Source organism: Carcharodon carcharias, chromosome 1 (genome assembly GCF_017639515.1).
Source record: "Carcharodon carcharias isolate sCarCar2 chromosome 1, sCarCar2.pri, whole genome shotgun sequence".
NCBI lineage: Eukaryota > Metazoa > Chordata > Chondrichthyes > Lamniformes > Lamnidae > Carcharodon > Carcharodon carcharias.
Genome location: NC_054467.1, coordinates 106,067,619 through 106,091,998, shown reverse-complemented (window position 1 = coordinate 106,091,998; position 24,380 = coordinate 106,067,619). Strand labels below are relative to the sequence as shown.

Genomic DNA, 24,380 nt, shown 5'->3' with positions numbered 1-24,380 from the left:
TGTGGCTTTCTCTAATGGTGATGAAAAGTTTGGAGACGTCTGGTTTGCAGAGAATGTCTATTAATACCACCACTATCTATCTAGGCTTTGGCCCAGTGTTTCAGCAGGATAGACCCCTCTTATCATGGGTCTCTGGAAGCATTGGTGCCATTTCTTTACACCAGTAGTACGTTCCTCTATTAAAAGAATCTTACCTTTGCCCTCCATCTGCACAATTTTGCCCCCACAACCACCACCCTTTCTGAGACCATCAGTTTCTTGTTGGGATACAATTCCACTGATACTGATGCTTGCAGGTGAAGAATTGATATTAAGCTATTCCAGCATGGGGGCATCACAGCCAAACCCAATCCTGTTTACATATGAATTTCTATACACACACGCTTCCAGCAGGGATTCAATGGTTAATGAACAGAAGGAGTCCTTCCAATTTTGATCTCCTTGAACTAGGAATAGCAAGCCCAACTGAAACATTCCTACTGGCAGCTTCACTGAAACAGGCTAACTTAATGGAAATTATGGGTGGAATTTAATAAAGAGGAATACAGGTCCTGACAGTGGAACCTGAATTGGATGTTGCTTCCACTTTAAACAAACGAACCATATGCACTCTGACCAGCATTACCTTGCTCTAGCCACGGGCTCCACACAGCAGTGACTAGGCGGCAGGCGGGTGCTGCAGAAACGAGGCACCTGGACCTCGCTCCAAATATCCCTTCTGAGAGAGAGACAGGGAGGTACCATCATGCACAAAGATGGAGAAGGAGCATGTGTCTGTTGTCCCTGGGGCTTCCTCTCAGGAGACCACTATGGTCAGTGCCACTCCTCATCCCCTCTCCCAATGACCCCATCACCTCCAGTAGGTGAGGCCCAGGAGGATGCCCCTGCACAAGTGCAAGAGAGCCCCCAGGACCTATCATTAGACATTACTGAACATGCCCTTTAGGCCCCTCATTTTGCATCTCCTGACTGCTCTCCACCACCACAACTCTGCCAAATACACCCAAGATGGCATGTCCCTCCTGTTGTGCACTTCCACCCCACTCCCCCAACTGCACCTGGTTCCCTTCCTTGTAGGCCTCTGGTCCCTACAGATAGATGCCCCTGACCACCCACCCATCCCCCCACCCCAATTCAACCTTGCCCCTTTGATCAGCCATCCAAGTTAACAATCTCCTGTTCCCCTCCCCTGAGCCACAAGTTTCCACAAGAACAACCACTCACCTCAGATCCAAAGGGCCAAACTCAACTGGTTCACGCCACCTTTAAACAACCGTGAAACAAGAGGCAGAGTTTACTATGAACGTTGACTTAATCCAAAAGGTAGGACTTAATTTGAAAACGTTTTAAGGTAATAAGACCTTAAAACGTTTTCAAATTAAGTATTCATGAGATGCAAATGTATCAAAAACAGGCACCCGCCACCAGACGACATGAGGCCTAACCCTCGCTTCAAAGCCACTGACTTAATTCAACCCATTCATTGGGAAACCAAGATTTGGGTTCCTGCCTAATTAAGTCCCCTGTCTGCCACATTCCTTGTTAAACACTACCATGTGGATCAAACCTACAACTTTCCTGGGCTGTGTGAATTAGCTACTTACTCTTTCACAAGTATTTTTTTAAAATCAAATGCCATATGTAACATTGCTTATCTATTGTTTATGTGTCTATTTATTTCTCATCACATTTCATGTCAACTTTTGGGCCAAATGCAGCAAGTGGATTTTCCAATCTGATCTAAAAAGCCCAAGCAACCCAGTTTCAACTTGCGTTTGTGCGACTTACTCACTGGTTTGTCCTGGTTGAACAGCATATGGCTGCAGTTTTTCAAAAGGCTGATCAGAGCCCTGTTGCCTTGTTAGTGAGTAGATCCTAAATCTACACATACATCCATTACTGGCAACAACAGTTTGAGCTATATGCAAGTTCATGAGGACACAGATTTATATTTGGCCCTGAATTTTTACAAGAATTGTTCCAATCTCCTGCTGTCATTTCTATGAGAACTCTCAAAGGAAGTGGAAAAACCCCTTTTCAGCCATTTGCACTGTTTTTCAAGGGTTTTGCCAATCTCCTACAGACAGTTTCAACAGGCGATTGGGGCAACCCATGTGGAAATTCAGGGTCCAAGGCTTTCACGAGCCTCCATGGTACTGAACCAAGTGGCAGCCAAGGGCAATGACTCACTCACTTACTTTTCCAGAACCGTTTCATCCAATTCAAGGTCATGGGAAGTCACAGCCTATCCCAACAGGCAATGGACATTAGGCAGGGTACACCCAGGATGGGATGCCAGTCCATCACAGGGCACACACACACGCGCGTGCACACTAAGGGTCAATTTAACTACAGCCAATCCACCCAGCACGTCTTTGGATGGTGAGAGGAAACCAGAGCACCCAGCAGAAAACCACGGAGACAAGGGGAGAACATGCAAACTCCACACAGGCAGACACCCAAGGTCAGGATCAAACCTGGATCCCTGGAGCTGTGAGGCAGCAGTACTAACCACTGTGCCACCATGCCACCCTTGAAAGTAACTTATATTTCTATGTACTATACAAAAACAATTCTAATTCTGTTGCCTCTAACTGCATTTCAATCTCCTCAGTTTTATTATCCCTTTGTAAAGGCATCTCTTGTTGTACCTCCAAGAAGCTACCAGTCAGCAAGGTATTTTGAAATTCTATTAGGAACCTTAGCTGAGTGAGTGGGTCTAGATGGGGGTGTATGTGTTTTTGGGGGGGGGGGGGGGACATGGGAACATAGGAAATTGTAGGAGTAAGCCATTCAACCTCTCGAGCATGCTCCACCATTCAATTACATCATGGCTGATTGTCTACCTCAATGCCATTTTCCTGCACTATCCCCATACCGCTTGATGTCTCTACTCTCGAGAAATCTCGGTCTTGAACATACCCAATCACTGAGCCTCCAAAGCTATCTGCAGTAAAGAATTCCAAAGATTTACCATCCTGGAGTGATGGAATTCCTCATCATCTCAGTACCCCATATTCTAAGACTGTGTTCTCTGGCTAGGGAAAACATCTTTCCTGCATCTACCTTGCTGAGAACTATAAGAAGTATTTATGTTTCAATGAGGCCACTTCTTATTCCTCTAAACTCTAGAGAATACAGGCCCATTCTCCTCAATCTCTCCTCAGGACAATCTTGCCATCCAAGGAATCAGCCTGGTGAACCTTTGTTGCACCCCCTCTATAGGAAGTATATCCTTGCTTAGGTAAATTGTGCACAATACTCCAGGTACAGTCTCACCAAGGTTCAATACAATTGCATCTTTACTCCTGTACTCAAATCCTCATTCAATAAAGGCCAACATACCTTTTGCCTTCCTAACTGCTTTTTGGACCTGCATTTTAGTTTTCAGTGGCTTATGAACAAGGAGACCCAGGTCCCTTTGGAAATCAAGATTTCCCAATCTCTCAACATTTAAGAAATACTCTGCATTTCTGTTTTTCCTATCAAAGTGGATAACTTCACATATTTTCACATTACATTCCATCTGCCATGTTCTTGCCCACTCCCTAAACCTGTAAATCTCGTGGAAGCCTCTTTACAACTTCCTCACAACTCACGTTCCCACTTAATTTTGTCTCATCAGTATACTTGGAAATATTTCATTTGGTCCCCACATCCAAACCACTGATATCGATTATGAATAGCTGGGACCCAAGCACTGATCCTTGCGGTATCCCACGAATCACAAATGCCTAACCTAAGAATGACCCGTTAATTTCTACTCTTTGTTTTCTATCTGTTAACAAATTCTCAATACATGCCAGTATATTACCCCAATTCCATGTGTTCCAAATTTGTTTACTAACCTCTTATTTGGGACCTTAGTGAAAGCCTTCCAAAAATCCAAATACACGACTCTCATTGGAATGTTGTGGTCCCCCTTATTTATTCTGCTAATTACATCCTCAAAAAACTCCAACAGGTTTGTCAAACATGATTTCCCATTCATAAATCCATGTTAACTCTGCCCAATCCTACTAATATTTTCTAAGTGTTCAGTTATCACATCTATTGTAATAGATTCTAGGATTTTCCCTCCTACTGGATGTCAGGCTAACAGGTCTGTAATTCCCTGTTTTCTCTCTCGTTCCTCTCTTAAATAGTGGGGTGGCATTTGCTACCTTCTAATCTGCAGGAACCTTTCCAGAATCTGTAGAATTTTGGAAGATGATCACCAATGCACCCACTATCTCTACAACCACCTCTTTCAGCACTCTGGGATTTAGATCATCAGGTCCAAGGGATTTCTCCACTTTCAGTCTCATTAATTTTTCCAGGACTACTTTTTTACTAATACTAGTTTCTTTCAGTTCAGTTGGTTCTCTAGTATTTTTGGGAGATTTTTGGTAGCTTCTTTCATGAGGCAGACACAAAGTGTTTGTTTAGTTTCTCCACCATTTCCTTATTCCCCATTATAAATTCTCCTGTCTCTGCCAGTTATGGCCCATAATTGTCTTTGCTAATGTTTTCTTTTTTACATACTGTTTCTCATTAGTTTACTCTCTTATTCTATTTTCCCTTTATCAGTTTCTTGGTCCTCCTTTGCTAAATTCCAGAAAGCTCCCAATACTCAGGCTTACTACTTTTTTGGCAGCTCTGTAAGCCTCTTCCTTTAATCCAATACAATTTTTAACTTCTCTTGTTAGCCACAGTTGGATCACTTTTCCTGTTGGGTTTTTGCACCTCAAAGGAATGTATATTTGTTGTAGAGCATATATTAATTCTTTAAATGCTAGCCATTGCCTGTCTAACACCACACCTTTATAGTAATCTCCCAATCTACCACCACCAAGTTGTCCCTCATGCCTTCATAGTTTCCTTTGTTTAGATTTAAGACCCTAGTTTCAGATTGAACTACATCACTTTCAAACTTAATGGAAAATTCTGTCATATTATGGTCACTCTTCCCTAAAGGCTTCTTTACAATGAGATTATTAATTAGCCCTTTCTCTTGGACAATACTTGATCTAAAATAGCCCGTTCCCTAGTTGGTTCCTCAACATACTGTTCTAGAAAACCATTTTGTATACATTTCAAGAATTCATCCTCCACAACATTTGTGCTAATTTGGTTTACATAGTCTATAGGTAGATTGAAGATCGCCAGGATTATTGTATTATCAGCCATGATTGTATTGAATGGCAGAGCAGGCTTGATGGGTCATGAGGTCTATTCCTGCTCCAATTTTGTGTGTTCTTGTACCCTTGTCACAAGCACTTCTAATTTCCTGATTTATACCATGCCCTACACTATCACTACTATTTAGCGGTGTATAAATAACTCTCACCAATGTTTGCTGCCTCTTGCTATTTCTCCATCCAAACTGATTCTACACTTTGATCTACTGATCTAAGATCCTCTCTCACTAATGTACTGATCTCATCCTTTATTAACAACGCTACCCAGTTCCTTTTCCTTTTTGCCTATTCTTCCTAAGTGTCTAACACCCTTGAACATTCAGTTCCCAGCTTGGTCACCCTGCAGCCACATCTCCATAATAGCAATTGGATCATACCCATTTACTTTTGTTTATGCCATCAATTCATTACCTTGTTGAGAATTCTGCATGCATTCAGAGAGAGTGCCTTTAATTTTGCCTCTTGAACATTTTTTCTATTTTGACTCTGATGCTGGTCTTTGATTCAACTGCCTTCCAATTACTACCTTTCTCCCTACCATTACCAGCTTTCTTCCTCTCTTATCTGAATTCCCTCTATGGTTCATAGCCCCTGCCAAGCTAGTTTCAGTTGTCCCCAACAGCACGAGCAAATCTCCCTGCAAGGATATTGGTCCTGATCCTACTAAGGTGTAACCCATCCTCCTTATACAGGTCCCACCTGCCCCCCAGTCTTAATGCCTCGGAAACATATGAACTAGGAGCAGGAGTAGGCAATACAGCCCCTCGAGCCTGCTCCGCCATTCAATAAGATCATGGCTGATCTGACTGCAACCTCAATTCCACATTCCTGCCTACCCCGATAACCTTTCACCCCTTTCTTTATCAAGATTCTATTTAGTTCTGCCTTAAAAACATTCAAAGGCTCTGCTTCCACCGCCTTTTGAGGAAGAAAGTTCCAAAGACTCACTACCCTCTTGGTGAAAAAATTTCTCCTCATCTCTGCCCTAAGTGGGCTGCCCCTTATTTTTAAACAATGATCACTTGTTTTAGATTATCCTACAAGAGGAAACTTCCTTTCCACATCCACCCTGTTAAGACCCCTCAGGAACTTGTATGTTTCAATAAATTGGTTCTTACGCTTCTAAACTCCAGTGAATACAAGTCCAGCCTGTCCAGCCTTTCCTCATAAGACAACTTGCCCATTCCAGGTATTAGTCTAGTAAATCTTCTCTGAACTGCTTCCAATGCATTTACATCATTCCTTAAATAAGGTGACCAACACTGTACACAGTACTGCAGATGGGGGCTTACCAATGCACTGTAGAATTGAAGCATAAACTCCCTACTTTTGTATTCAATTCCCTTAGCAATAAACGATAACATTCTATTAGCTTTCCTTATTATTTGCTGTACCTGCATGCTAACCTTGTGCGATTCATGCTCTAGGACACCCAGATCCTTCTGCACCTCAATGCTCTGGAATCTCTCGCCATTTAGATGATATGCTTATTTTTTATTCTTCCTGCCAAAATGAACAATTTCACATTGTCCCACATTATACTACAGATCTTTGCCCAGTCACTTAATCTATCTATATCCCTGTGCCGCCTTCATTTGTCCTCTTCACAGCTTACTTCCCTACCTATCTTTGTATCATCAACAAATTTAGCAACCATGCCTTCTGTCCCTTCATCCAAGTCATTAATATAATTTGTAAAAAAATTGAGGCCCCAGCAGTGATCGCTGTGGCACTACATTGATTACATCTTTCCAACCAGAAAATGACTATTTATGCCTACCTTCTGTTTCTTGCTAGCTAGCCAATCTTCTATCCATGCCAATATGTCCTACACTATGAGCTTTTATTTTCTGCAATAACCTTTGATATGGCACTTTATCAAATGCCTTTGTGAAATCCAAGTGCAACTCATCCACTGTTTCTCCTTTATCCACAGCACATGTGACTCCTTTAAAGAACTCCAATAAATTGGTTAAACATGATTTCCCTTTCACAAAACCATGTTGACTCTACTTGATTACCCTGAATTTTTCCAAGTGCCCTGCTGTAACGTCTTTAATAATAGCTTCAAACATTTTCTTTATGACAGATTTTAATCTAACTGGCCTGTAGTTTCCTGCTTTCTGTCTCCTTTTTTGAATAAAGGAGTTACATTCGCTATTTTCCAATCTAATGGAATCTTTCCCGAATCTAGGGAATCTTGGAAAATTAAAACCAACGTGTCAGCTATCTCACTAACCACTTCTTTTAAAACCCTAGGATGAAGTCCATCAGCACCCAGGGACTTGTCAGCTCACAGTTCCAACAATTTGCTCCCTGGTGATTGTGATTTTCTAGAGTTCCTCCCTCTGGGATGCTACTTGTATCCTCTCTAGTGAAAACTAATGCAAAATACCGGTTCAAATCATCTGCCATCTCCTTATTTTCCATTATTAATTCCCCAGACTCAATTTCTATAGGGCCAACACTCACTTTGTTAACTCTTTTCAAAATATCTATAGAAACTCTTACTATCTGTCTTTACACTTCTAGCTAGCTTTCTCTTGTACTCTAACTTTTCCATCCTTATTTTAAAAGAATTAAAACCTGAAGCCCTCCCTCCTGCACCAACTCTCCAGCCACATGTTCATTTGTTCTATCTTCCTGTTTCTACTCTCACTAGCACATGGCACTGGGAGTAATCCTGAGATTACTGCCTTGAAGTTCTGCTTCTTGACCATTCCCTGGCTCCCCAAAATCAGGACCTCATCTCTTTTTCTACATTTACCGATGTGGTCTATGACTTCTGGCTGCTCACCCTTCCCCATAAAAATATCTCTCAGGGATATTCTTGGCCCTGGGCACCAAGGAGACAACATACCATTCTGGAGTCGCATCTATGGCCGCAGAAACATCTGGCCATTTGCCTAACTATTGAATTCGCTACCACTGTTGCTCTTCCACACTTCTTCCTCCCCTCCGGTGCAGCTGAGCCACCCGTGGCGCCATGGACTTGGCTTCATCAGCATCCAAAACAGAAAACCAGTTAGTGAGTGAGATGGGCTCAGGGGACTCCAACACTACCTGCTTGGTTCTCCTAGATTGTCTGGCGGTCACCCATACCCTCTTTGCCTGCACTCTGTTAACCTGCAGCATGACCACCTCCCTAAACGTGCTTTCCACGTAGCTCACAGCCTCAAGGCTGCGCCACAGTGACTCCAGCCGTCAACCGAGTTCTGAAACCCGGAAGACGAGTTTCTGCTGGTGGTGGTACTTCCTGCAGGAGAAGAAGAATGATAACTATGAAGCAGCTGTCCAACAGTCACATTCCGTCCACCCACCCCCAACTGGCTCTCCACCCGAATACCATCCATTGCTGGAACATGTACAGTATGCATCACCTGCAGATTTGAATTTCAATTTAAAATAAGGTGGCTGCATTGCAGGTGACTGACGCAAGTCCAACAGTATGAAGTGCTCACAACATGAGAAGGGAGATGGTGGTGTAATGGGAATGTCACCTGACTAGTGATCCAGAGGCCCAAATTAATGCACTGGGGACACAAGCTCAAATCCCACTATGGCAGACGATGAAATTTAAATTAAAATTAAAAAACCTGGAACTGAAAATCTAGTTTCAGTAATGGTGGCCATGAAACCATCGTCGATTGTCATAAAAATTCAATTGGTTCACTATGTCCTTCAGGAAAGGAAATCTGCCATCCTTACCTGGTCTGGCCTGCATGTGGCTCCAGACCCTCAGCAATGTGGTTGACTCTTAACTGTCCTCTGAAAAGATATAGCAAGCCACTCAGTTCAAAGGTAATTAGGGATGAGCAATATATGCTGGCCTTGCCAATGATGCCCACATCTCATGAAAGCATAAATAAATAGTACATCTCTCAATCATAGGCTGCGCCCCACAATTTTAGGAGATTTACTCCTGGCAAGAACTGCTCCTCCCCCAATCTTTTTTCCATGTTGCTATTTTATTAAAATGAACTCTAGTTCCAGAATATGCACATTTTTCATAAATCCAAATGTAATGAAGCTTCCAAGAAAAAAGCAAAACAGAAATTGCTTCAAAACAGAAAAGTAATTATTTTTATAACTGTTGTGTAAATGTTATGTAATAAGCAAAAAGTTGGCTAATATTTAGTTCCAACATGCCTACTTTCTGTCAGGGTATTCTTACCAGCAAGCGATTACACCACAAATATTGAGATAAGAGACGAGGGTTGCAGTACCACAATGGGCTGTTACATAGTGAAGATAACATGAAGATAACACAAAGATCCTGTCAGGGTCACCTCCTGACTTGATCCAATTCAGATAATATACACACAATAATCCAGGGTATATGCTCTGAATTTCCCCTTTGGCACCAGCTTCAAAAGCACCAGCAATGTGCTATTCCTGGAGTCAAATGGTCATTGGTTCAGAATTCCAAACTGCCCATTCTTAACTTGGGATGTGCTGAAAATAATTGTCAGTCAGGATCTGCAACTGCACTAGCTTGAATAACAAAATATACATAGATTGCATTAAATTCACCTCTTGTAGCTAGATTTTAGCTGAGATCTCTCAGAATTATGGATCTGCTACAGATCGGACCAAAATGCCAGGATGGTGTTCATGTAGCTGGGTACTGTCAGTTTATAGAATCAACACATCACTCACATTATGAATTAAAATGTACAAGTTTGGGGTTGAATGAATCCATTTTTAAGAGAACACATTATTCCAAGGGTTACCTTTGATCAGTTGGAAACACTTTCATCCAAGCAAAAAGGGTCAGCCTCCAGCACAGTTTGCAGATGACACTAAAATAGGTGGCACAGTAAATTGGGTGGTTAGGAGCAGATGACCAAAAGCTCAGTCAAAGGGGTAGGATTTAAGGAATGCCTTAAAGAAGGAAAGAGAGATGGCAGAGAGGTTTAGTCAGCTGAAGGCAAGGCTACCAATGGTGGAGCAATTAACATTGGAGATGCTCAAGGGGTCGGAACCAGAGAAGTGCAAAAATCAGATGGTTGCAGGGCTTGAGAAGGTTACAGGGATAGAAATAGGTGAGGCCATGGAGGGATTTTGGAATGAGAATGGGTATTTTAAAATTGAGGCAGTCAGGGGCCAGCATTCAATGAACCAAGCATATGATAGATGGGTGAATGGTAATTGGTGCAAGTTAAGATATAAGTAGCACAGTTTTAGATGAGCTTAAGTTTATGAAGGGTGAAAGATGGGAGGCTGACCAGGAGAGGCTATGATAGACACAGAAGAAGGTCATTCAGCTGCTTGAGCCTGTTCAATGAAATTATGGCTGATCTGTATCCTAACTTTTTCCATCCAATTGGGCTCCATATCACTTAATACTCTTGGCTAGCAATAATCTCTCAATCTCAGATTTTAAATTATTGAGCTAGCATCTACTGGATTTTATGGAGAGAGTTCCATATGTCTAACAACCTGTGAAGAAGTATTTCCCAACTTCTCTCCTGAATGGATTTTAAGGTTATGCACCCTTGTCCTGGACTCCGCACCAATGGAAAATGTTTCTATCTATCCTATCAATTCCTCTTAAAATCCTAAAAACCGCAGTCATATCACCCTTAACCTTCAACATCTGGGCAATACAAGCCAAGTTTAATTAACCTCTACTCAATTTAACCCTTGGATGCCTGGTAATAGGCTGGTGAATCTGTGCTACTCTTCTTCCAAAGCCAATATAAACTTTCTGCGGTCCAGCACCCAGAAGCACAGAGAATACTCCAGATTTGATCTAACCAGGGCTTTGTAGAGCTGTAGCAAAACTTCCGGCCCTTTATATAGGAGCAATGAAGGCTAACATTCCATTAGCCTATTATTTTTTGTGTCTGAACACTACACTTCAGTAATCTATGTAAGCGGACCCATAAATAATTTGGACCGCCACTATTTCTAGCTTTTTACCATTGGTCCAAAGATGGTGACCTCACGCTTTCCGGCTTCAAAATCCATCTGCCACAATTTTGCCCATTCACAATCTAACAACAACCCCTTTTAATCTTATGCTCCTGTTTACACTACTTACTGTTCCACCAATCTTTGCTTCATCAGTAAACTTAGATATATGGCCTTCTATTGTTTTATCTAAGCCATTAAATAAATTAAGTGAATATTTAAGGCCTCAGCACAGATCCTTGTGAGACACCACTAGTCACTTCCTTCCAATTTCAGTACTTTTTGTCTTGTATAGCACCTAACCAAACCAATAATTTGCCTATAAGTCTATCAGCTTTTAACTTAGCTAATAGTTTCTTCAGTGGAACCTTATCAAGCCTTCCAGAAGTCCATATAAACTACATCCATAGACAATTCCTGTCTATTATTTCAGTTATTTGCTCAAACAAAATCATTCAAGGTCGTTTGACATGACCTACCCTTAAAAATTTCTCTAATCCGCTCAAACTTCTAAGTCATCAGTTATCTGTCCTTAGTTCTAGGTTCCATTAGCTTCCACACAACAGATGTTAGAACAACAGCTTTATCATTTTCTGGTTTGTCTTATTTGTAATTTTCGAAAGTCAAAAGGAACAATTCTCGAATTGGGAACATTGTAAAAGTTTATGGTTAAAGCACCTGCAATTTCCTCATGTACTGCCTTTTAAATCCTGGGATGGAAAGCATCATGCCCTGAGTTAGTATCATTATTTTTTTCAAATATTATTTTCTTACTTACATTAACTTTAGTGAGTTCTAGTGCTTGATTCAATATTAGTTTCCATGGAACGTCGAGTATTTTATCCTCTTCCTCTACCATGAAGACTGACTGAAAGGAATTATTTTCATTTGCAATAGTAACCCCCATCTGTTTTTCAAAGGCCCACATTACGCTTGATTACAATTTTCCCTCCGATATAATTTAAAAAAAACTTTTTTATGAACCTTCTCACGATGTTGACAGACCAGGAACCATGGAGGATCCAAGGAATTTAGCTATTGACGTACACAAATCATTAAAGGCTAGTGAACACGTGCAAAAAATAATTAAATAGACTAATGGAAAATTGGTTTTTCTCTCAAGGGAGTTGAATTCAAAAGTGGAACAGCAATACTTCATTTATACAGAGCCATGGTCAATCTCCATCTGATGTATTGCATTCAGTTTTGGGCACCAAAGCTCAGCAAAGAAATAATGATCTTGGAAGGGGTACTGTACATATTCTCCAAAATAATACAGGAACCTAAAGGGTTAAATTATAAGACCAGTTTGCATAAACCTGAATGATCCACTCCCGTTCCTAAGCACAGATTTAAGTTTACAATTAGTTTAACACTTCAATGTAATATTGAGGGACTACTACATTGTTAGAAATGCTGCCCTTCAGATGAGATGTTGTCATGTTTGCTTACTTAACCACATCACATGCACTGGAAAAGTAATTCAATAGCTGTAAAGCCATTTGGGATATCAGAGGATGAAATAAGGTTCTATTTAAATGAAAATTATTTCGTTCTATCTCTACTGAATTTGTGAAAGAAAATCTGGAAAAAAGCATTTGCTAAAAAAAAATTGCACTGTTGGTACAAAATGCACTTCCATGTTCTGACAGAAGACAGGAGAAGGCCACATATCACATAGCACAGAAATAGAGGAGACACAAACAGCCAATTTAATTTCATGACTCGCCTACGTAGAACAGCTCAGCAAGTTTATCAATGGACATCTGCACCAAACAGGTCAGGACTGACCTAGCTTCAATCCTGAGCCTGTGCAGAGCTAACCAACCTCAACTGAGGAAGTAACAGGAGCATTACAATTAATCTTAGCAGCTTTTAGATAAACAAGAGTAAATCAGCCAAGCGTCCATCATTTCAGAGTGGGCAAATCAGCCAGGGCTCCTGCCCTGATTATTAATAGCTGCTTACAACAAGCAGGTCTTCTGGCATTCTGATCAACTCCAATCCCTTTAACCAACATCATTAAAAAAAACTGGTCATAAATCTCATTGTTGTTTTAAGGTCTTTGGCTGGTGTGGTTCCCTACATTTCAATTCAAAAATATTCAATTGGTAGTGAAGCATTTTGGGAAGAAAGGCGCTATATAAATGCAGAGGCTCTTTTTCCCTGGGGTGGTGGTGGTCAGGGGGCTGACAAGAACAGGTAATTAGACAATGAAATCAAAGCAAGTTTTATAAAAATGTTATTAATTTCCAATCATTCCACCCTTTAAGACCTAATTTCTCCTAAATGGGATTTTAAAGACCAAAGAATTGTGGTGAGGAGAAGCAGTAAGCACTTTATAACAGTTATGATCTGAACAAGCACCCATGAGTTAAGCAGAAATGTTACTGACAGAATATCACTAAAGGTCAGACCTACTGTTCTCAGATTAGAACAGGCTTCCCTCGCAGTGAAGAGGAAGGAAGGGCAATTTGTCTGTAATAGGGTATCTTTAGAGGAAATATAAGAAATGAATCAATGTTCATCCAGAAAAACAGTAATGAATAACAGTGTACAGAGGGAGGGAATCAGGTTTGTTTTATAATGATTCAGTTAGCAGCTACAAGATAGAATGCACAACAATGGCCCATGTTAACAAATATGTACAATGTTCAGCTTGTGCTACTGAAATAATGAATAGAAAATGCATTAGATAAATTCCCATATTTCAAAAAGTGGCAACAGTTTGAAATGTCATAAAGGATACCAAGCATTCAAACTGCAGCTTGAGATCAGAGGGATTTGTTGAAAATATCCTTGCAGACATGTTTCTCTTGTAGGAATGTTATCTTGTCTTTGGATTCAGTTTGTATCTTTGAGCCAAGATACTTACAACAATGAAAGAGATATACAAACAAAACCAAATGGATTAAATGCATATAGAATCTGAAGTTAACCATTACTACACACCAAAAATCCAGTGCAAGACTCTCCCCTTTCCCTCCACTCCCCAGCCAAAAAACATTGAATGTTTTACATCTACAAAGAGATTCAACTGCTGAAGTTGGCCATTTTTCCACCAACTTCAATTAGCAGGCGATTAACCAACTCTTGCACATTATTGAAGTCAAACTAGCGTTAGAGGTGCAGCTGGCAGTAACCACAACTTTGGTAGCAATGTAGGATGATAAATTAACTGGCAGGCTGCCTCCTGCATTGGAGATCTCCCTCAGGAAGCAGTTCTCCCCAAACCACCAGAGCCAATGCAAAAACGTTAACAATTGCAGCCAAGAGCAAAAAGCCATTAAAAGGCACACCTAGTGCTTAATCTGACAACACCGGTCATTCAAGCCGCTTTAATGCTACTCCCCTATACAAACTTTCCAACAAAGAGCAAGGCCTGAAAGCAGAAAGAAAAATGTGATAACCAATTTGTCTCAAGAATACCTTCGAGTGGAAGTGATTCTGTGGAACAACTCAGTTTCCTCGCTATTGATTCAACAGGAAAGATGAAAGATCTGGTGGTAATGGGCAACTGCCTGTGCAAAATATGTGCATTTGCATTTACTCTGGTCACAGACATGACTTTAAAACTACTGCAAATGTGCAAGTATTACATGTGCAGTTAAACAGTCACACTTGTGGTTTCAGGAAACTGTGTATAAAGTGCCAAAACAAGGGGAAGGCTGAATACACACAGATGGTCTTCACACACAGTCTGAGACCTCAGTTCACCAACAAGAACAAAAATTGGAAGATGCGACTGAGCTCTTGTCAGCAACTGTTGCTTATATTTCCTGCTCTGGTACCAAGCAGTAGGAGTCACCAAATAAATCCCCCTCTCAAGGGAAGTGTGTGTACCTCCAGTGGCATTTGTATCTTTTACTTCACAGGGTCAACCGCCCTCTTTCTGTCAGAGAGAAACCTACAAAGTAATTGAAACTGCAGCACAATCAAAACTACCCATATTTATTGTTTTGTATTGTCACTGCAAGCCTGGAGAGGACAAAGGGATTTATAAGGGCTACAAAAGGAAAAATCTATAGTATCGAATTAGGACCTCTTCTTTTTGAAGTTGTTTCTACATAATATAAATTTGCTATGAAAAATACAAAGAGAAAATGACTCACAACAGTGACTTTAAGCTCATGGCTCATGTTGGGCTGAGGGAGAAATATGTGGTACTTTGTGGGTAGGGGCTAGATCTCATGTCTGGTGTATGTTGCAGGCCATGGCCAAGATTAAGTAGGAGGCCAGGCTATGAATCTTCCGATCACAGCCATAACTCAGGAAAGGCAAAGCTGTGGACTGGGGAAAATGGTGACTTACAGCCCTCAAGTTTTTTCTTCTGTGTGTTCTTACTCCTTTCTTGGTCACTCTTGGTCCTTTGGTTCCTCTTACTATGTTTAGCCTGTTACTTTCCCTTTTGTACAGTATTTCTTTCTTCTGGTCTCTATTACCTTAGCCCCTCTCTCTCTGTTCCTCTTTAGGAATATAGGACTTAGAAGCAGGAGTAGCAGGAGCAGGCTGGCTCCACCATTCCATAGAATCATAGCTGATCTGATTATGGTCTCAACTCCACTTGCCCCCCCATAACCCTTTACTCCCGTGGTTATGAAAAATCTATCTAACTCAGCCTTGAATAAATTCAATGACCCTGCCTTCACTGCTTTCTAGGGAAGAGAATTCCACAGACTAACAACTTTCAGAGAAAATAGTGCTCCTCATCACCGCCTGAAATGTAAGACCTCTTAATCTTAAACTGCATCTCCTTGTTCTAGTCTTCCCCCACAAAAGGAAATATCCTCCCGGTATCCACTCTATTAAGTCCCCTCAGGATCTTATATATTTCAATAAGATCAGCTCTCATTCTTCTAAACTCCAATGGGTATAGACCCAAACCTTTCAATCTTTCTTCATAAGATAAGCCCTTCATCCCAGGAATGAGTCGACTGAACATTCTTTGAACTGCTTCTAAAGCAATTATATCTTTCCTTAAGAAAGGAGACCAGAACTGTACACAGTGCTCCAGTTGTGGTCTCACCAAAGCCCTGTACAGCTGCAGTAAAACTTCCCTACATATCTATTGCATTCCCCTTGCGAAAAATGCCAAGGGCTGGAGTTTACTGTCAGCGAGCGGGAGTGAGGCCCGCTCGCCGACGCTTAAAATGATGCGCAGTGACATCGGGCGGAACTCCTGACGTCACCACGCCCCATTTAAATTTTCAGGAAGGCAAGGCGCAGCAAAATCAGCTGCGCATCCGCTATTGACAGAGCAATTAATTAGTGGACCTGCCCGTCCAACCTTAAGGTTGGTGGGCAGGCCGGGAGCCCCGGCAGGAAGTAGAAACAACATGAAACCTCTTCCACGGGCAGGATGAGGTTTCGTGCAGGGTTTTAAAAATTTTAATAAAGTTTTTTTGGAAATTATGAACATGTTCCAACTCATGTGACATTGCCACATGAGAAGACATGTAAGGGAATTTATTTTTTTCTATTTTTAATATTTTTGAAAGTAGAGGTGATCTCCCTAAGGCAGCACTTAGCCTCAGAGAGATGAGTGCGCTCTTTCGTGCGCATGTGCAAAAGAGCGCACTCTCGATTTTGGGCATTACCCCCCCCCACCCGCACAGGGAGTGCATTGAACTTCCCTGTGGGTGTCACGCTGGGCGGGCCTTAATTGGCCCACCCACGTAAAATGGCGCCACACCTCCGATTGGGGGTGCCAATCGAAAGTGCACCCGCATGTGTCCGCCCATCAACATCCCCCCCCAACAGGGGAGAAATTCAGCCCCAACATTCCATTTGCTTTCCTAATCACTTGTTGTATCTGCATACTAACTTTTTATCATTCATATATCAGGACACCCAGATCCCTCTGTACCAGATAAAGGCAAAATACTGCGGACGCTGGAAATTTGAAGTAAAAACAGAAAATTCTGGAAAAACTTAGCAGGTCTAACAGCATCTGTGGAGAGAAAGACAGAGTTAACATTTCGAGTCTGTATGACTCTTCTTCAGAGCCAACTCACTTAACCTGTGTCCCTTTGTAGACTATTGTTTAACCTTGTCTTTTTGACACCAAAGCCACATGGATGAATGAGCAGATGGGGAAGAACAAATATAGAACAAGAACATTCTCTTCACATTAAACCAATGTTTGTTAAACAATTAACAAAGACCAAAACCATGGACAATGCCACAAAGTTCTGGGCTAGGGATAGATGTGCTGCCTGCATGTATTGTTATACTAATTCTGCAATTGTTTAAGAAATGTATATATTAGACACTGAACTGTAGTATTTTGTAGTAAAATGTAATTTGCTAGTCATGAAATAACACTAGAAAGCTGCTCTGGAATCCAACTATTTCCTGATGATATGCTCTTAATTTTCTTAAATGGTTGAACATACACTGGCTTCTAGCAGTTGACAGACTGAGTTTCCAGGATATGATTCGATTGGCTGAAAGGCCTCCACAACAACAAAATTATCGTCTTGCACCGGTGAATCAACTACTTCCTACTCACATCATGTGAAAAATCTAACATCTGTGTACACTTCTTATCAACTTTTTGGGTAATTTCCCATGTCAACATTTATAATAGCGATTGCCTATGTCTATAATGTGCCATAGTAACATCCTCCCACCAACAGAAGTGCTTCAGTCCTATCATTGGAAAGTGAGTGTCATTACAGATTGACAAATTTATACATTTATATCATAAATATTGAATGTATAATGGAAAATACGGAACACATGGCTTTAAAGTAGGGACTGAATTTCATATATGCATCCTGACCTAATTATCCCCTTCTAATCTTGCTTCAGAAGATTGCATTTGCGAGATTAGGTGGGGATAAACTTCTCAGCCAGTTGTTGCCATGAGGAATTGGATAATACAAGTTGCAGGGAGCTACATGGCATGGGCTCCTTCAGAACAGGGAGAAAGGGAAAGGGTCTTGGAAGTCTGGACATCCAGGCATTCAGCTGCAAAAATCTAGTAGGGTTTGCCCAGAGAGGAAATGCTAGGACAGCTCTTCAACATTCTCCGAAATAGCTGCAGTTGATCTCTTTCACTTAGTTTTACTGTGCTCAAAATCCTCTTCCTGTCTTGAGACGCAATTGAACTCCACAAAGTGTCTCAGAAATATCCCCATGAAGCTGTGGCTAAGGCCCTGGGAAATTTTCCCCATTTTTGCTGCTGCAAAGCCAATTGGGGTTAAATTGAGCATGGCCAAGAAGCAAAACAAATGCGACCGCATACCCACTACACGCACACACTGTCCAATGTTGTTCCACTGGCTTAGATAGAACTGAATATTGGGCACATCGTATGGGCAGCAAAAGTTATCATGCCCATTTTGTGTCATCACCCAAATTTAATTTCATCCAAAAAGTAATTAAAATCCAGCTGTCATGATGATGTGACATGCGCATGTATAATATTAATCTTTAAATTTCATCAGTTGGTCAAATATATATTAACTGCTTTAAAAGCACTTATAAAAAGCAAGCAAAGACACGATGTAGGAAGGCTGCCACGGGTCACCTGACATGTCTGGTACTGCAGGTTGGTCAGTTCTGGAAGTTTCCAATGTAGATTACAATTAAGACATGTCAAGACAACCTCCTATGGAATTTCACACTTGCTGATGTCAAGAATTACTTCAAAGATGAACTCTACTGACTCTCGCTATTTGCATTTATATAAAGCTACCTTTCAGACAGAAACAGAAAGTCTATCAGGACAATGGCTATATAGGTGTTCTTTCTAGTTCATCACAAGATAAATGGTCCATTCAGAAGCAATGGCTGGGACATTAAAGAAACTAATCAACTAGGCCATAAAACAATAGCCAAGGTCTGCCCAGGCTTGAACTAATCAAATACCTTCCGGGAATACCCAAATCATTATGGGAAGAGAGGTCATGTGACCAGAGTAACTATTTTGAAATGGTCTTTTATTACAACACCCAAGCTGCTAAAGGACAGTCTACAGGAAGAAATCGGCCAATGGAGCTGTAAGACCATCTCTCTCTCCCCCCCTGTTTTTAAGTTCAGAGCCCTGTTACAGTTTGGAATCCATCACAGAACTAGAGAAATTTCAATCAAAAGGAACCTCAGGTTCCATCAATTTTTGGAAGAGATGGATCACGGTTTAAAAGAGACTGTCTCCAGGAATTGCAGTTTACATCTGCTTCATCCCCACTGGAATTTCAAGACCACTGTGGAAAAAAAACTGCCTCAGCCTCGAACACTAGCGAAGTATTCAAACAGTGGACTCTATTTTTTCAAACCTTTTATCAAATCTTAAATTTGGCCAATAAGTTACATCCTACTGTATAACTTGTAATTTTGCATGCTTGTGAGAGTGTGTGTTGCAAAGGTCGGGACATGTGTTTAACCTTTTTAATTACTTTAATATCTTTACCTGGGTGGGTTTTTAAGCGCAATAAAAACTAACCCCTGTGTTTAAACTCAAGCCTGTCAAACTGAGTTCTTTGCGATCTACGCATAAATGGTTAAGTACAGACACATAAATTTTTTAAAACCCTGTTATGATCAATCAAAGAGTGGGAAAGAAAGGCGGCTGAGTCCTGACACATGTCCTCACCATTGTAACATAGTAATCCATTTGGGAATTGAAGTGACAATTAAAGCAGTCAAGAGCTTCAGTGCTCTGCACCAAAAGGAAGCCCTGTCACATGAGCATAGTGTGTTTCTAACTGTGCACAAAGTCATTTAAGGAATAGCTGCTTTTTATGTATTCCAACATTATTTTCATGCCAATTTTCCCAATGGCACATTAACCATTCCATGCTCCAATGTCCCACATGCTTTAAGCCTTCACGCTTAATCATTCAGTCAATTGTGCATAGTCTTGATAACACACTGCCTCTTACCCCCACCACCCCCAACTCTCTTCTCCACAATCACAGAGCTGCTTGACAATCGCTATCTAAGCTCACGCAAAGCACAGCCTCTCAGATGATTCAAGGGAAAGAGTCAAAGTCAATGTCTTCAGGTGAGAAAATAAAATTACTCCATGTTTTCCACCATACTGGCAGTAACCATAGTCAGATGAATAAGTTGTAAAATAGAAATGTATTCATTTCTGTGAATCACTCAATAATAGATGAAGCAATATATATGCAGTTTCTGAAGTGAAATCCCTCTAATTTCTCAGCAACTCTGTGGCTATTATCAATGGTAAAATATTTTACAACTCATGACCACAACATGTGTTCTGTTTGACTAACTAGGAATAGACTTGTCATTCAGAGTTATCTATTCTGCTCCATGGATGTTATAATCAGCTATTATTATAGGCTTCCTTTACTGAGGCACTACTTCTGACAGGAATGGTACATTACTATTTTTTTTCTTTTTCTCTGCTACCATAATTAGTTACCATATAATCATCCAATACCACAAAAAGAAATTTAAATGATGAGTTAATGTGGGACCATCACAAATTGAGTGTGGGTTTGCCTACATAATAATTCTAACTTACAATTCTATGCAAGATGCTTAGGGATGCCGTGAGAGCATGATACGGTGAAAGAACTTGGATTTTTGCACAGTAAGCGCAGAGTTAATTTCCTACAGGCAAATGTACTACAATAGCATTGTCCTAGAGTAGATCTTCCACAAATCTTTCTGTAAAATTTCCACCTATGTAATGGCTCTACAAAGATAGGACTACCATTAATATTTTGAAAAAATTATTACAGATGTAAGTATGACGTACAAAACAAGGAGTCAGAACCATGAACTTAGCTGAAAAGTGCTCATTCTCACTTCCCTCAATTCCACCTACCACAAACTTCCCCCATCTTACACATATCTCCCTCAAGCTCATCATCCCATGACTTCACATAAGCATAAAAAGCCAATCAACAATCACCCTGGAAAGTAATTTCTTTCTTTAAAACACAACATCTGGTTCTTTGACTCTACACCTTCAGTGCTAGGCCATCCAATGTTCACTTTTTGGACATACTTGACAGCATAAATCAACCAATCCCTATTCTCTGGGATGGCTCAGGTCCCTTTTCAAAACTGCCATGTTCAAAACTCAACCCTTAATTTTCTTATTCTCTAAGTTAACTATTCTCTCCAACCTTAATGTTGACTGCACCCTGCAAACATACACATAACTTTCCTATTTTGAGTTCTTCTAACCTAGTTTCCAGTCCACTTGCAGCATGAAACTGGTCAGGTCAAACTTAACATCCCGTGCAACTGTATTCATTACTCATTAACCTTCTTCATTCTCCTCAAATTCTGTACCACTTTTGACAGGGTTCATCATTTAATTCTCTTCTATAGTGCAACTCTCTCAAGGATCTGGTCACCTGTCCCATTGCAGCCACCTAAACCCACTATCACTTCCAGCAATCGCAGGGCTTCATCATCATTCAGTAATATCATACACACACCTTCCACATTTATGCCAATGAACATCATGGATCAACGTCATGGATTCAAAGGCTATTACCACACTTTTTGACCATCTGGCAAATATCTCATCCTGGATAAATCAAAATTTCCTTCACTTCAATCTTCATATATTCAAAGCCATCCTTTTGGGCTCCTGCCAGTGCCAATGTACTGCTATCTCAAACTCCGTGACCCCTTAGCCCATGTTAAATCTGATGGTATATAATCTTCACATTATATCCAACCCCAAGCTGAACGTTGAATCTCACAAATGGCCCAACATCACATCCTTCTATAACTGTTACTATCAACATAGAAACATAGAAACTAGAAAGAGTAGGCCCTTCAAGCCGGCTCCACCATTCAACATGATCATGGTTGATCATATTCTATAACTGTTCCACAACATTCACCATTTACACACTATTATTCATTACTGTTGCTAAAACTTTAACTCCCATGTACTCATTATCTTGAGGATAAACTTTCCAAACAATATTTTTACCTGCCTTCTTCCATTCCCTTCACAAACATCAACTAAAACAGCACAGACAGTATCCTCTCTAACACAAAGTCTCACCAGTGACTGTTCCAAGTTCTGCTACCCCAGCAAATAAACCTCCAAAATTCTTTGAATTGTTTTCAAATCTCTCTACAGCTACATTTCATTCCATTTCAGTGATTTGCAACTCAACATCTCTGCCGACGTCATCCATTTGTCCGAGTTCAGGCTATTTATTATTGCTTCTTTTGTACTCTCTCCAGTCCTTTCAGCAACTACACTGTATCTTCCCCCACACCACCCATCATTTCCTCCTCTCTCCAGCTGGATTTCTGCCTTTTTACTGTCAATCTTTCTGATATATTTCTTTTTTTACACTGTATAAGTGCAAGCTGTTGTTGAGAATTCATTTAAAGGCTGTAATCTATTCAGTCAAGATTTCCTCATTAATGGGCTTGTATCTTACAGTTGCTACGGTCAGGAGCTCTGGTATTATGGCTCTAATTATAATGTATATTAATAACATTGCATACTATTATCTAACTTTTAACGGGATCTCAAACAAGCCCCACCCCCTTGGCCTACCTCATCTCTGCCTAACTAAAGATGCTGTCATCTGCCACATGGCAACGGGTAGAAAATTTAAACAGTTCAAGGCAAGATGCAAAGGAATTATCTCCGATTGCAACCCAAGGTATGAACAATATGACTTGAAATAGATCGGTTTGTAAAATTATAGAATGATTATTGGGCATCAGAGCAAGCTTTCCGTCTGAGTTACTAATCCTCTTGTCCATAATGCAAATTGCGCTTTTACAATTACGAAAATTGAAAAAACAAACCCTGAAAATATCGTGTTCAGTTGGTGAGTCAGTGCAGGAGCACAGTTCTTGAACACAGGCCCCTGATTTCCCACAGCTTCCTCTGTCTGTGGGAAGCTCATTCAGCACTGAGCTGACTGCAGGCAGCAGGCAGGGAATGCCTCATCCCATCCATCCCATCCGGTATAACGGCAACCTCTGTATAAAAAAAACTCCACTCTTCCCCACCATCAGCGCCACGGATCTTCCACAATTCAAACAACCGAATATTAAATAATCCGACATCAAGAGCGACGCCATTAACACTTGTTAACGAAAAAAGGTGTGGGTTTAATTAACCTCGCCTACCTACTTACCAACAAATAGAAATACACGACTCTGCGAACTGAAATTTTCCAACTGAAACAACTGGTTAAACTGCCACCTTTTTTTCCCCTTAACCCCTTTCGCCGTTAACAAGTTAACCCCTTCCAACAGGCAACTGTGCCGTTTAGCGGTACCAGTGTTTCATTGACAGAAAAAGAACAGTCCAGTCGCATCCTGCAACCTCTACGTTCATACAGAGGTGTTACATTAAAGAATGGGAACTTACCGCCTTCCTCCCGACTAGAGCAGCCATCCTGAGTTGCTATTGCTGGGGGGGCTGTGTGTATGTAGCTGATGCCTCCGCTAAGCTCCTTTCCCCAGGAGTTGCAGCCTCTCCTCTCGCTCAATATGGCATCCTGTACACAGAAAAGCTCCTCACACACACCACAGACAGGCAAAGCCCGCAGGGGTGCAGCGCAATCCACAACCCTGACCTGAAACATTGTATCCGCCCCATGCAACAAGGTGTCCAAGCTCAACATTTTAACTCGTTATGATGGAACAAAGCCCACAGAGTTCGGATGCATGAAACGCGTGGGATCCTGCTAATATAACATTAAAAGAATTTGCACCCCTCTCGATCACAGTGACTTACTGTGGTCCGGGAGAGGAGGAGATAGATACTTTATATGTCTTTCCTGGAAGTTTATTGTAAATTGATATTTCTGTACAGTGTTTTTTTCAGATTAAACAATAACGTTTTAAGCAGCAGAACATTTCCCACAGTTGTGCTATTTAGATTACATATTTGGAAATTCACATTTTTGATTTGCGATAATGACGAGTGTATGTGTTAATGTAAGATGACCGCAATGTGTTCCATATAGCTCATGTAATTATTTTGGCTTATCATATTCAGTAACAGGAAAAAAAAACAAAACTGAAGATGGCAAAAATGCGAAACAAACATAAAATGCTGCAAACATTCAACAGGTGTCAGATAAGTTAACGTTTCCGATGTAGATATTTCATGCTGGAGAACATAATATACAACCTTGGAAATTATGCATGCTTGAGTTTGCCTCTTTTTTAGTCAATATATGCATTAAGCTGACTGCGACACTTCAAGAAGGTCCCCATTGGTGCAGCTACCTGCCGATCCATCCGTCATTTGAAGCGACTAGCAGGCATTGCAGGATTTTGGTCGTATTATCGACCATGTGGATC

At 40.9% G+C, this 24,380-nt stretch overlaps 1 protein-coding gene across 5 annotated transcripts in view; it reads right to left on the bottom strand.

Annotated features, from left to right (window-relative positions):
• Positions 1-23,570, bottom strand: part of LOC121276384 (septin-11) — a 100,801-nt gene extending 77,231 nt beyond the window's left edge. For 3 of the 5 annotated variants that reach the window (XR_005942649.1, XM_041184726.1, XM_041184737.1), the window contains exon 1: positions 23,440-23,569. Coding sequence is in view for 2 of the 5 variants with exons in the window: in XM_041184726.1 (XP_041040660.1) it covers positions 23,440-23,466 (27 nt within the window). In the remaining 3 variants the exon portion in view is untranslated. Of the gene's footprint in view, positions 1-22,868; positions 22,965-23,439 lie in introns of those variants that run through there. The other 2 variants (XM_041184754.1, XM_041184746.1) reach the window with 2 other exon arrangements.
• Between the last annotated feature and the right edge of the window lie 810 nt (positions 23,571-24,380).